Source organism: Denticeps clupeoides, chromosome 7 (genome assembly GCF_900700375.1).
Source record: "Denticeps clupeoides chromosome 7, fDenClu1.1, whole genome shotgun sequence".
Lineage (NCBI taxonomy): Eukaryota > Metazoa > Chordata > Actinopteri > Clupeiformes > Denticipitidae > Denticeps > Denticeps clupeoides.
Genome location: NC_041713.1, coordinates 2339891 through 2354577, shown reverse-complemented (window position 1 = coordinate 2354577; position 14687 = coordinate 2339891). Strand labels below are relative to the sequence as shown.

The 14687-nt window shown below is 47.6% G+C and overlaps 2 protein-coding genes across 2 annotated transcripts; both read right to left on the bottom strand.

The window, feature by feature from the left end:
• Positions 1 to 1918: 1918 nt before the first annotated feature.
• On the bottom strand, positions 1919 to 8393 carry bpifcl (BPI fold containing family C, like). The gene is made up of 16 exons (XM_028986497.1): positions 8325 to 8393; positions 7305 to 7425; positions 7114 to 7225; positions 6521 to 6649; positions 6294 to 6449; positions 6140 to 6203; positions 5990 to 6050; positions 5599 to 5690; positions 5353 to 5529; positions 4917 to 4976; positions 4162 to 4329; positions 3885 to 3952; positions 3752 to 3794; positions 3610 to 3673; positions 2457 to 2533; positions 1919 to 2347 (listed from the first exon to the last, which is right to left on the bottom strand). Exons 2-16 carry the CDS (start codon positions 7396 to 7398, stop codon positions 2264 to 2266), a joined length of 1449 nt encoding a protein of 482 aa, XP_028842330.1. The 5' UTR covers positions 7399 to 7425; positions 8325 to 8393; the 3' UTR covers positions 1919 to 2263.
• Positions 8394 to 11915: 3522 nt separating this feature from the next.
• LOC114794555 (vesicular inhibitory amino acid transporter-like) lies at positions 11916 to 14522 on the bottom strand. Its single transcript, XM_028987189.1, has 2 exons — positions 13943 to 14522; positions 11916 to 13265 (listed from the first exon to the last, which is right to left on the bottom strand). The coding sequence occupies exons 1-2, from the start codon at positions 14297 to 14299 to the stop codon at positions 12075 to 12077; spliced, it is 1548 nt and encodes a 515-aa protein (XP_028843022.1). The 5' UTR covers positions 14300 to 14522; the 3' UTR covers positions 11916 to 12074.
• Between the last annotated feature and the right edge of the window lie 165 nt (positions 14523 to 14687).

The following is a 14687-nucleotide window of genomic DNA, read 5'->3' as shown; positions in this document are numbered from 1 at the left end:
CTTCTCCAACAGTCTTGAAGGAGTTCCCAGAGGTGCTTAGCACTTGTTGGTCCAGCTCACCCCAAACCATCTGGATTGGCTTCGGGTCCAGTGACTGTGGAGGCCAGGTCTCCACTTTTTGTTAAGTACATAACTCCACATGTGTTCATTCATAGTTTTGATGCCTTCATTTGGAATGTTTTACCATAGTGAGATACCCCACTCATGAACTCAGAGCACCAGGATAACGGTCGGAACCATAAGTTCTTTAGTGCCATGAGTGGTGAAACGTAGGAACTGGGCTTCATCACGGGAAAACATCTCAAAAGTGCCAGAAGAATCAGTCTTATTTCTCAGTTCAGTTGTGAGTCAAGTTCACGTGTGAATGTTGTGAGGTTTGCTGTTGATTTGTGATTGCGCATTCAGTTTTCATTTGTTAAAGCCATCTTGAGTTGAGTAGAATTTTGAGTTTTACTTTTTTTCATATGTTTGTGTTTAAGACATCTTTACCTAAATTGTTTATTTTTTTTTTTTACTTTTTATTTTAATGTTTCACAACATAACAGAACAAAACAGGAGATATGCATACAGATCTATATACATGTAATTTTACACCAATAAAACCTAGACACAAAATATATTTTTTTTATTATTATTAATATTTTTGACTTAAATTGTGAGTGTTGTGTGTTGGGTTTTTGGTGGTTGTGAGCGAGTTTTGCACGTTGTGCTCGGGTTTGAGTGGAGAGTTTTGTGTTGAGTTCAATTGAATTGTGAGTGAATTTTTTGTGTTGAATAAAAAGACATTTTACATTTACAGCTCTTCAGACGCTCTTATCCAGAGCGCCTAACAATCAGTAGTTACAGGGACAGTCCCCCAGGAGACACCACAACGTTCCAGGTTCAAACCCCACTTACTACACAAGGCATAACCAAGGCAGCAATGCAGAAGTACCTCAACCCCATGAACCTCAGTGTGGTGCACGTGGATGTGCTGGACAGGCAAATCAGCACTGGGTGGGGCCTTCCCTCCATCGATCGGTGAGTACCCCATCCTTCCAGTCTTTCGCCAATACCCACGATGCTCAGACTTAAAGGTTCCTTCGTCCTAAATAGCTGACATGCTCCTACCTGCCTCCTACGTTTGACTGACATGTTGCCAGCATACATGCACTTTGCATAAAGTGAGTCAAATGTTTTTTGTGCAGATCATTGTATGAGCATTTTAGTCTTATTTTAGTCAGAATTATCCATGACTAATTTAGTTGTAGGTTAGTCTAGTCAATTAAAATAGCATTTTAGTCTCTTTTTTAGTAATACAATTCTATTTAACCCAGTCAATACAGTACAAGAACCAAGTAGAAGAGACAAAACAACATTTTCTTTTAGTCAAACCCATTTCATAGTTAAAACAGGATTACCTTAATATTTTATTATTTATACATTATAGATTCAAGAATACTCGACATCCCTTCCGGTGCAGAGGAAATAACAAAAATGAAGAGAGATTTTAGTATAGATTTTTTTGTTAACCATATCTAGTCTTGATTTTATTCATTAACAATATTACATGGTTTGTTATAGTTATCGTCACTGTACTTAACTCACTATTGTACCCTATATGAGTTAACATGACATTTCATACTGTGTCACCGCCTGGTTACGTCTGTCTGTGTCTCATGTGTCTCGAACATTAATAAATTTGCTTGGATTTCAGCTTGCTGACCTTTTCCCTTTTTTACCAGCCTTACTCCTCTTTTTTTGTGTTTTATTTTCGCCCATTGTTATATTTGTGGGTTTTTTTATAACTTTTTCTTCAGGATGCATTTCCCTGAATGTTGTACTGGTATAACTATGCACATGATCCAGCATAAAAACACTAATTACCTATTCTGGTGACAACAGGGACACAAGCTCAGTAGAATGGAAGGTAACAGGGTTTCATCAGAGGCGAATTTAACACTCGTCTAATCTTTCCATGTGCATGTACATTCACGAATGTCTGTGCTACTAAAAACACAACGGAAGAATTTATTCAAATGTCATTATTGTACAGTGTGTTGCAACTAAGTGTACCTATGGTGCAATAACGCACAGAGCCGGGAAATGTCGGATTTCTTCTAATAGCAAATGCATTACAGAAAAAATGCTATCATACCATGGATACAGAAAAGATAGTCATTCATCATTTTAAATTGTGATTTGAAGGATATTGTGTGTGATTGTGTGTGATTGTATCAAATATTCTGCAGTGAGAAATTAAAGTGCTGGATCTTCAATGGTCCTAAAGCTCTCTGCCACCGACTGGAGATGTGTGGGGATGGAGCTCTGTGCCAACGATGATGTCACTGACAACAGCCAGGAAGCCCTGTCGGTCGAAGAGATCAATCTCATCATCATTCCGGTTCTTTCCGCTCACATTTACAGCAGGTCGTCATCTGCCCAGACGTGAGACACAGTGACACCCAGTGACCCACCTGCTGAATCTGCAGTACGGGATTCTGCAAGGAAACCCCGCGGAGGCCTGGCAGTGGAATCCCATCGTTCAGAATTCCTTGCAAACAGACAGGATTATGGCCATGGTGTGGAGATGAAGATGAGATCAAGTCACAAACTTTTGACTGTACATTGTGTGACAACCTCTACTTTTTTCTGTTCCAAGCAATTTGAAAATCAGAATTTTAATCGAACATGTAAATAGAAATTCCAGAACCCCTCCAACGTGGCAAAAACATGCAGTTATGCGGCTGATCTGGTTCATCACTTGCAGGATAAAATCCCACTGAGTCCTGATCAAGACCGAGACCTTGAGTTGCTCCACGGGGTCTGAACTAGAGCCCCTCAATTTCTATCATTCCTGTCGGTGTCGGATCGGGCCGAGCTTGCGTGGTAAATGATCCGCAAATATGACCTTCTGGTCTATAGTACCTGTCCTTTCTGATGAAAGTGTTTCACATTTTGTAAATTAGTTTTATTAAATTTTCATTTTAAATTAATAAAAAAAAAAATTGGCTAACCAAAGTACTGTTTTTCTATTTGTTCTTCTTCTTCTTCTTATTATTATTATTATTTTGACCTGGTTTTTGATTTCTTTATTTTTCTGTGCGCATGTCCTCCTACGGTTTTTATCACACATCCCCCAAGCTTATCCGGCCCATAGCGGAAACGCAATTCTTTAAGCGGTCCGCAACTCCGCCCACGTGCGTCGCCTATTTTTTGGGTGTTTTGGTGTGGACGTTCTTTGGGGTCCTGCCCCATTAGCATTGTTGATGTTAGCATGCACATTTTTCAGCATGTCCAAAAACGTCACCAAATTTGACGTGACGCATCGTGGCCTTGTCATGTTAGCATTGTTGATGCTAGCGGGTACATTTAACTTCCTTCTCTGCTTTCCGAGGCAAAATGTAGTTTGATTTGCTCGTCCCCATCGTCCGGCGATGCATTTTAATTATCGCAAGACAGACGCAAAGAGGGAAGCTGAGGAGGTGAAACAAAGGTTAGCTTTGTGGCAGAGGGCTCGGGCCTATTATTTTAGGCCCGACTACAGCTGTAGCGCAAACAATGAAGTGGCAGCTAAACCGCCTGCAGTGTTGTGTCAGGAATACGATGAAACAAACGACAATTCCTCACCGTTCATTTTAGGCACAACGTAAATCTTCAGAGCAGAATTTAGCACCGACTCCAGGCTTTGCGTCTGCACAGGATTCATTGCGATTACCCAGCGAGCAGGAGTCTTTGCGTGAAAATGATCATCAACTCTTAAGGCACCAACCTGAAAAGGGCCGATCTCCGACGAGTCCACCGCCAGCGACGAGCTGATAAAAGAAAGAAACGCACGACCTCAGTAATGTGACGGCTGCCGGACTCTTGGACTATTGGCTGCGGCAGGCTGAACTTCCACCCACTTGTCCAGTTGCAGGACTCCGGTCAGCTTGGCGTCGGACAGGGACAGTTTCCCACTGAATCCAGTCGCCTGGACGGGCGGAAAGGAACGTTAAGCTGGACAAGACACCCCTAGCTGGCTCGGGTTTACATCAGGCTTACCTTCGGCATGCATACAGGAATAACTACCGAAACGATGAAAGACCTCAACCGCACGTACAACGAGGTCAGGCGGTAAAAAAAAAGTGTCCTCGCCGCGTCCCGTTACTTGACTACAGACCGGCGGCGGTGCTCCCTCACCAGTTTGAGGGTGAAGAGCGGGGCGAGGGTGGAGTTGGGCAGGACGGCGCTGGCCTTGATGCCGGCGGTCAGGGACAGGGCGAAGACGGACGGCTGCAGGGAGACGGTCGGCGCCTCGCCGGCGTAGACCTGCAGCTCCATCAGCATGTTGGGGAAGATCTTGGGCAGCTGGTGGGTAACCAGTCAAACGATGGAATTAGAATTAGACTGATAAAATGGATCTCGGCTGCGATTAGAAAATATAGATATATCGCAATATTTTACATGCTGATATTGTATCGATACACGGACATCAAATATCGATATTTTTGTATAGAAAATGAGAGCCGCACAGCATATTGTATTTCAGCTCTGGTTTTACATTTTCAGTGAACTGTAGAATATCACAATATGTACAGTATCACAATATATCGTATCGTGACCCATACATATCGTCATACATCAGATCCTTGCCAATACACGCCCCTAGTTGACAGGGTGGTAGAAGCCTAGTGGGTAACACACCCGCTTGTGAACCAGAAGACCCAGGTTCAAATCCCACTTACTACCATCGTGTCCCTGAGCAGGACACTTAACCCTGTGTCCAGGGGGGGGGGCCGTCCCTGTAACTACTGATTGTAAGTCGCTCTGGATAAGGGCGTCTGGTAAATGCTGTAAATGTAAAATGTAGTTGTGATGTTGGTGGAGGTTTGGATTTTTCATGCATCAGCTGCAGATGACTTTTTAAAAAAAAAAACTCTAAGACCTGGACGTACCTGCGGTATCAAGGCTCCAAAAGAACTGGTGTTCAGACGAATGGGGGACATGTCAGGGATCTGGGAGGACACATGAGATTTCCGCCGGTACAAATCTGGATTTAATCATTTGAATCTGAATTCCGGCTAAATTGAAACTGCATTTGTCCAAATTCAAATTCAGTTTATTGAGTCGCATAATCCGGGTCATTTTCCAAAAAAAGTGCAGATTCCCAACAGAGCTCATTTGCACAATTTATGGGAGCGCTGCAGGTCGCAGTAAAGTGGAACTTCCTGCGGGAGACCCACATGCCAGCTGGTGTTACGCAGCAACTGGCTGCTTCGTCTCAATAAAGTGAAATTGAATTTGGACAAGCAAATTATGTCCCACTTTTAGGCATGAAAAAATAAATTCAGATTCAGTTTGTGCAATCTAGTGTAAAAATCTGTCTAGAACCATGCTGTCTGTAATGAGGGTCTGTAAGAGTCCGGCCCTGAGGCAGGCGTAGGCGTAGGAGTTCAGGCAGAACTCGGATGCGGCCATGGCCAGCATGCGATCGGCAGGCCGCGCCATCGGGAATTCCTGGGAGGGGAACGGAGGCTCGAGTGGGTCGGCCTCGCTGTAGAACACGCCCTGCAGAGACACCATGGGCTCAGTCGCTCAGCCGCGCCGCTCATCACCGCCCGAATAGCACTGCTGTACCTTCAGGTCGAACTCCACCTCTGAGTCTTGCACCAGGGGCGCGTTCGTGAGTGGGACATCCAGAAACAGGCTGGGATCGACATGATAGGACACTGTTGGAGACAACAAACGCAGTCACGGTCCAGTTCCTCTCGTTCTCTGCACATTTGTTCTCCTGGAAGCATCAGTGTCTGAATTTGATTATGTTGGATGTGATTTTCTGTCTGGTGTGACTGGAATAAACTGCAGCAATGCAGACGTATAGCTCTAGATTTTTCGTGCCGGTCTATTTCTACAGTCAAAATTTCACAATTAAATCAAAAGATTTGAATCAAAATAAAAAACAAAGTAACTGTTTGTTTAGATATTTCTTTAAGAATAAATTATGTGGAGAGTTGTACTGAAGTTATACCGTTCATGGCGGCTAAAAATGCCTCCAGGCTTCCAATTCCCTCGTTCAGCGATGGACAGATCTGCACAAAACCACAAAGCCTGTGTTCAGTTGCAGTCTTTTCTAAAATATTTTCTATATTTCAACGTGTTTTTTTGTACAGCTGCTCACCTGATCAACAATTTTGCCCTTTATCTGGCCCTTGAAATGATCCACAAATGGCTGGAAGATAAAACTAACCACCGACACAGAGTCAGACATGACCCAGAGCTCTTCACCATTCAAAAGGGAAATGAATATATAATAATAGTAATAATCCACCCACCTGGCCCCACCATGGAAGCTGATCTGAATGTCGCCGATTTGACTGTCGCACGTGTCGATCTGGATGGACGGGCGACCCTGGCTGTCGCTTCCCAGCAGCAGGACCGAGGACACGCCCACATCGAACAGGGCGGCGTCGAAGGACCCGCTGTCTCTTCTGCGGAGAGGTGGCTTGCTGAAGAACAGCTCTTAGCCAGTGAAGCCACTATCGATTTCTGTGTCACTCACATTATGCTAAAGCTAGTGTGCCATTGTCCCGTCACAGCCACGCTGACCCCAGTCACATCGACCCTGACCCCTGACCCCTGCTGAAACGCCACATCTGGCTGCGCCATGTCCAGCCGGGCAACAGTTATCCTGCACAAAACACCAGCAGGAAGAGAAGTTGATGTACTTTTACATTTACATTTAGGGCATTTATCAGGCCAGCAGTTACAGGGACAGTCCCCCTGGAGCAATTTAGGATTAAGTGTCCTGCTCAGGTACACAATGGTAGTAAGTGGGATTTGAACCCGGGTCTTCTGGTTCATAGGCGAGTGTGTTACCCACTAGGCTACTACCACCAGAAGTTGATGTAAAAAAGTAGGGGTGTAGTTCACTGGCTCAGCACCGGGGGGCGCTCAGCTGAAAAAAGATGTTTAACAAGTGAAGTGACCTGAATACCAGGGATCAGAAAACAAAGGAACGGTGGAGCAGAAATGAGAAACCATCCAAATTCCAGAGGGCATAGACAAGTTAAGGAGGAAGTGGGGAAGCGGGGAGCCGGTGGAACCGGTCTGGATGAGGTGGTGGTTTTCCATTTTTTATTTTGGTACACTCACCCATTCAAGTCGTAGTCCACGCTTCCGATGCCGATGTCCACATTTCCACTGATCTCTGGCAGCTCCGTGACCTTCGCCTTCTCCTGCAGCCAGCTGGTGGCTGTGTTGACCCCTGGGTCACACACACGCCGCACACGTATCACCCTCAGCACCCGCCACACGGTTTATTTTCCACGCCGATCCCTTCTCACCGTACTGCAGGCCTTTGGAAGAAAGCGCGGCTTTGATGGCGGGATGCGGGTCGGCGCCATGCGGCCCGAGGAGCAGCATGACCAGCAGCAGCATGGCGTGGAGCGGCAGGGACCGTGACACCTTACAGAGATTTGAACACAGACACGGGGCACATTTTCTGTACAAGTAAAATTCATAAATCTTTATTTTCTGTTTTATAATAAAAAAAATTAAAAAGTGAAGTGATTGTCACATGTGATACACAGCAGCACAGCACATGGTGCACACAGTGAAATTTATCCTTCTTCATTTAACCCATCACCCTGAGTGAGCAGTGGGCGGCCATGACAGGTGTGGGGACGGGGACTTTGCTCAGTGGCACCTTGGGGGATTTGGATTCGAACCGGCAACCTTCTGATTACGGGGCCGCTTCCTTAACCACTAGGCCACCACTGCCCCTGACCAGTGTGATCAGAGACCTTCATCAATTTAAATCATCCATCTGGTGTTTCCAGAAATTAAAGTGAAAGTGAAAGTGAAGGGATTGGTATTGTGAAGCACAGCACACGGTGCACACAACTGATTACGGGTCCGCTTCCTTCCCACAATCCACCACTGGTTCGTATCGATATGTTGATATTAAATTAGACATTTATATACATCAAAATGACCAGTAATAATAATAAAAACGTGATTATATTGGAAAGTACTGAAATTGCTGTTTCTGTTTCTTTGTTCCTCTTTTGTCAGTCAGAAAGATTCCAAAAAGTGAAAACGTGTCAATTTTTTTATTTATTAGAAAATGTTCTAAAGTCATGTTCCTGTCAAGGTTTTATCCAACATATATCTTTTTAAAATATGAATTTATTTTATGAAAGATATTTTAAAAAGCTAAATCACTCACCCACACACACACACACACACATTCTAACCGTGTTATACTGTCACTGTGCAGCACAAGTTCACATAACTTCTATATGATGCACATTGAGCACATGGAATAAAAACCTTTGGCATTAATGAAATGAATCAGTATTTACCGAGAGACAGAAGGTTCTTGATCAGGCTCCTCCACGCTTGCAGCAGAACTGGCTCTCAGTTTTTTTGACGACTTCCTCCTCATAGTATCGCGTTCCAACTTCCTCATTTCTGCCCAAATCATTCAAACCATTTCAGGTGATGACCTCTTGAAGCTCATCGAGAGAATGCCAAGAGTGTGCAAAGCAGTAACCAGAGCAAAGAAACTAGAATATAAAACATGTTTTTAGTTATTTCACCTTTTTTTTGTTAAGAATGAACATGTGTTCATTCATAGTTTTGGTGCCTTCAGGAAGAATCTACCAACGTAAATGGTCATGAAAATAAAGAAAACACATTGAATGAGAAGGTGTGTCCAAACTTTTGGCCTGTGCAGTAGGTATGGTCCTACGTTTGTAGATAGAGTTTGGCTGGTGAAAGTCTGCCCGGGAACTGAAAGTTGTTGGTCTGAAAAAATGTAAGGCAGCGTTTCGCACTTCTTTTTTTCCACTCTGACAGGGCGCACATGACTAAGTTATTACAGAACCAGCCGTTATCACATACAGACACACCAGGGTTGAGTCTGTTGATTCTGGCCCAGCAGGTGGCGCCAGCCCGCCGCCTGCTTCCCAGTTACCTGGTAATTAGGGACTTTCGTATTTTGTGTATTTTGTGCTGCATAAACCTCGCCTTACATTTAAAATATCCATCATAGAAATCCCTCCTGTGGTTCACTAGGGTTACAAGTAGATCAATAATTCAGTGAATAAATAAGACGTACGAGGTATTTCATAAGAAGGGCGTTTTTAATATTGCATTTAAAGAGCTTCAGTCCGGACATCTAGTGGAAATTCCCAAAAAACAGTAAATGTTCCCTTTTCTTTGTGTTTTGGCCCTTGTGACGCTTCCTTTGTTGCAATTTTATGTTTCATGAAACTTTGGAAAGTTGTGCACTCGTGTGTGAGACACGCTGCAGCAACTGAGCGCAGGAGTGATGCGGACCGGTGAGGTGACCGTCTGAGGCCAAGACCACAGGTCACTTCACCAGCCTGCTGCTGTTCGTTTCTTATATTTATTACAATTTATTTTAATTATATTTAATTATATCCATTAATAATTATTTAATTGTTATTTAATTATTATAATTACAATTTATTATAATGTATAAATATGGTCTTGCTCTTTGTTGTGTCATATGCTGCTTCCCTTTTTGCATCTTTGCAGCTTGGGATGTTTTTTGATTTTTCGTACATATGATATGTTACAGAAGATTATTCCTGTATGAAACCAGAGGCAAACTTAAGGTCACTTAAGGTCAAAAGGTCAAAAAACATATTTTCATGTTGGCAATAAACGCATTCAAATTCTCTAAAATGCTCCAAAAGCACTGGTTGTGCAACAGCTGAAGAAGATGATGGACAATAATTGTGACTGTGTGTTGAGTCGTAAGGAAGTGATGAAGAGGACATGCAGGACGCCGTCGTTCTGGTCCTGATCCCTCTGGAGAGGAAAACCCTCAGATCAACCATGCAAAGTAACTTGGGTTCGACGTCAAGTGGCGGATCGAGAGAAAAAGAAAAATATTCCCAGCAATCCAACCCCCTCAAGCCCTCCACTTTACAGAGAGGCCAAATCTGAGACGATGTCCACGTGGAAAACTTCCCAAGTCACAAGCCAGGGACGTTTTCCAAACTCCACCTGACCGCTGCGTGGACAGGCCCGCCCGAGAACCATCGTATGATCGGAGGGATGGAGCGTCGTGAAGAACAGATTTTTTACATTTTTATTAATTTCTGTCACTCGTAAAATTCCATATTCCAGTTGCCACAGTCTTGTCACAGTCACTCGGACTCCAGACACATCAGCCTTGACCCCTGACCCCTGCGGAAATGCCACGTCTACTGGTGTCTTGTCCACACGGTTATCCTGCACAGCATGGAATAAGATTTGTGCAAAAAAACCTGAAACAAAATAAGACTATGAAATGTAAAATAAGAGGCTGAAATTGACGGTTCTGCCAAAAAAAGGGGGCGAGAATGAAAAACATACATTCTCAAAACTACATTTCAACGTCTTATTACGGATTAATTTTTTATTGTAGGAAAATAATGTTTCAAATGTTTGGCACAAATCTGATTCCACAACACAGCCCACAATGACAGGAACTAAAATGGGAACAGAGGTTCCCACCCCACCCTGCACCCCCCAAATACAGTAAATAAACCCCACCAAATACTGAATATTTTATTAACGTTGAAGGTCAGAAAACATTTCAAATCGGGAAAAATCACTCATGAGGTCGAGCAGAGGAAGCAGAGAAAAAGAGTGAAAGAGAACCTGGTGACTGGTGCAACCGAGCTGCCCTCTTCTGGTCCGGATGAAATGTTGCACCCATGTTTTTAATGTGAATTGAAAGTGAAGTTATTGTCATTGTTATACACGGCAGCACAGCACACGTTGCACACAGTGAAATGTGTCCTCTGTATTTAACCATCACCCTTGGTGAGCAGTGGGCACCATGACAGGTGTCCGGGGAGCAGTGTGTGGCACCTTGGCGGATCCGAATTCGAACCGGCGACCTTCTGATTACGGGGCTGCTAGGCCACCACTGCGCCATAATGTGAAAGGGAAGTGACACAACGAAATGTGGACTCTGCCAAATGCTGGTTTCCATGTTGACCCCTGATCCACATACGGAGCATGAAAACATCACTTGTCACATCATTCAAGCAGCAAGTCACCCCTGCGATGCAGAAGGTCCAGGGGGCGCGGAACCCGGACGCCTCACCGTCCTGCGGGCCTCTGGAGGGACTCTGATGCCGCAGTGGGAGTCGACACCATGTGACCCCTGGAACAAGGTCACCAGCAGCAGCATGGAGGAGAGCGGTGGGGACCGTCACGTGACGCCTTACAGGCATGTTCACATTTTACATGTGTTTTTAAGACCAACGCGGAGCCTGAAGAATTCAATGGAAAAGAATTCCTTTATATCCTCACAGCAAATTCCCAGCATTCCGTCATCATGTCGTAATTCATGAAATATCATAACTTCATATTCATAATCAAATAATCAGGAGGGATGGAGGACGTGAAATGAAGGTTAGAAAATTATATTGTAGACTGGGTGGTGTTATAATTGGCCAGTTACATTTACAGCCGTATCCAGAGCGCCTTGTGGTCAGTAGTGACTGGGACAGTTCCCCCCCCGGAGACACTCAGGGGTAAGTGTCATGCTCAGGGACACGATGGTAGCAAGTGGGGTTCGAACCGGGGACTTTGTGATCTTAGCCACTATACAATAATAATAATAATACTGAAGATGAACACAGCATGTGTCCTGCTGTTAGTAGAAATTAGACATGTGCAAGGACATTTGTCCTGAATATAAATAATTATACATTTTACTGTATCAGAACCCGCAGAACATATTTTCGTATGCTCATTAATGACCAGACAAGACGCGACGCGCCCGTAACGTCTGTATTTGGAGGCGAATTAATGAACGGAACAGACATCCGTCCCTTTAAAAAGGTTTTATTAGTTGACATCTGCACACCACGGTCATCACACGGAGACAGTTTGACACGACATGACGACATGAACGACACTTCCACAAGCGCACAGATACGGTAGAACCACAGAGAACAGCGACACGCCCACAACCAAAGCCATGACGTCTCCGAGAAGGCCGCGGTCTCCAACATCTAGACGGTGGCGCTGAGCCCCGCCCCTTTTATTGCTTGTTACGTCATCGGCGGGCTTCCGTCTCAGAGTCAGTCCTCCACGTCGTACCGGAACGCCTCCACCAGCCCCTCCACCGAGTGGACGAAGCCCGAGACGCTGCACACGCCGCCGATGATGAAGATGGCCACGTCGAAGAAGACGTGGTGCCACTGCAGCTTGCGCCACAGCAGCCGGAGGTGGAACAGGCTGGGCAGCAGGAAGCAGAGCCCCGCCCCCGTCAGGCTGCCCGTCAGGCCCATCAGCAGCGCGAAGTGCGGCACGAAGACGGCCATGAGCAGCGTGAAGACCACCAGGCCCACGCGCAGGCCCAGGCCCCAGGGCTTCAGGCGGCCGCCGGGCGCGTAGCAGCCGGGGCAGGGCCCGTCCCCGTCCCCGTCCCGGAACAGGCTCTTCTCCAGCACCTCCGCCGCCGCGAAGAACGGCAGCGGGTACGACAGCAGCGCCTTGGCCACCAGGAAGAGGTTGACCACCGGCCGGAAGCCGCCCGGCAGGTTGTCCGTGATCACCTCCTTGGTGGCGTCGGCCCACGTCAGGTACGCCACCAGGGCGAACAGGCCCTTCAGGACGCAGGCGGCCACGTGCGTCCAGTCCATCATGCAGCCGAAGTCGGCGGGCCGCTGCATGTTGCCCTCCAGCGACGGCAGGAAGATCTGCGACGTGTAGCTGAAGACCACGATGCCGATGGAGATGGGGAACTTCTTGACGTCGATGTAGAACTTGACCTTGTCCCACGCCCAGTCGTGCGCCCGCGACAGGCAGTAGGCCACGACCAGCGCGGTGATGGCGAAGTGCGCCAGCGTGCAGAGCAGGCTGAACCGGGACACGGCCTTCAGGCTGCGGAGGAAGGCGCAGGGCAGCAGCGCGGCGGCGGCCACCACCGACCACGCCTCCTGCGACACCGGCAGCGCCGGGAAGCTGGTGCGCATCAGGTTGCCGCTGACGACCACGTACAGGATGCAGGTCATGACCAGCTCGATGGTCTGCGCCACGTTGACCAGGCGGCCGCCCAGGGCGGGGAAGCGCGGGGCGCAGCAGGCGTTGGCCACGTCCACGTAGGAGTCGCGCACGCGCACCAGCTCGCCGTCCTCGTTCTCCTCGTACAGGCAGGCGATCAGGATCTTGCCGGTGTAGCAGCACACCGCGGCGGCGAAGATGATGAGGAAGAGGCCGAGGTAGCCGCCGTGCAGGATGGCGTAGGGCAGGCTGAGGACGAACATGCCCTGCGGGGACACAGAGGGGGGGGGCGGGGTTAAAGGTCAACCTTGTGGTAGTAGCCAGAAGACCCGGGTTCGAATCCCACTTACTACCACCGTGTCCCTGAGCAAGACATTTAACCCTGAGTGTCTCCAGGGGGGGACTGTCCCTGTCACTACTGGTTGTAAGTCGCTCTGGTAAATGCCGTAAATGGAAATGTAATTATAACCGGTTTCATCAAAATGGGCCAAAGCGGCTCAGAGCCAGAACGAATAAATTATAAATCTGGAAGAATTACGGCTGGTACAGATATTTACATCATTTTTTTACATTTTATACAATGCATGTCTTCTAACGTTCTTATCCTGTTGGAATAATTATACATGATTCGAAGGACGGAATATATAAAATGCCGAATCCTGTCCACGTGAGGTGGTGTTGGTGGACACCCCCCCCCCCCCCCCTCTCTCTCTCTCTCTCTCCCGCCGTCAGCGGCTCTCGCTTTAATCCGTTGCGATGGAACGGGGTCTCCGCTGCGGCCCGCGGTGAGGCGTCCGGCTCGTGTCCGACCACTGGGGACGAAACCGGGCCCCGGGGGGGGGGTGGGGGGGTGGCAGTGTAGCGCGTGTAACCGTCACCCGGGGGCGGGGACCTCAGCGGCACCTCGGAGGTCCGGGACTCGAACCCGCGACCTTCCTCCTACCTGAATGGCGTTGGTGACGTTCCACCCCGCCTCCCACGCCGTGATCTTGGGCTTGTCCTGCGCCTCCAGCTCCACGCAGGACCCCGCGCTCCCGGCGGAGGCGCGGCGCGCCGCCGCGTCCCTCTGGTAGCGACTGTCGCCGCCGTCCTCGGCGCCCAGGACGTCCAGCCGCAGGCCGTGGCGGTGGTCGAGGTCCAGGTCGTCGCAGTCGGCGAAGCCCACCGCCTCGTCGTCCGTGGCCGCCTGGAAGCCGAGACGCGCGAACACGCCGCTGAGGCCGGCCCGGGACCTGTCGGAGGCGCCGCTCGCCGCGCTGGAGATCTTGTTGGAGATCTTGTGTCGAATCAAGTGCGCCATCGTGCAGATTCGGTTTTATGCCGATATTAATAATTCCCCAGAACGGACAGAAGACGGAAGGAGGAGGAAATCAGCGCCGGAACCGGTCCGGACCGAACGCAGCATCCCTTCCGCCGCAACGAATGCCCGTTCGGAGAGACGTGTGTGTGTGTGTGTGTGTGTGTGCGTGTGTGTGGCACGTGCTCCAGCACCCAGCCTGCGTACCGGCGTCATGGCGACGACGTCCCTGCCAAATTCGTTTCCACGTTTTACGCGCCGTCACGAAAATAAGAAGGAGAGACAAACAATGGAAAACCAAAACCAATATTTCGATCAAACGTCATATAAAAATTGTTAGAAACGAATATTTGCGGATTTTTAAGCGAATGCGTTTTAATTGGGTGTAAAA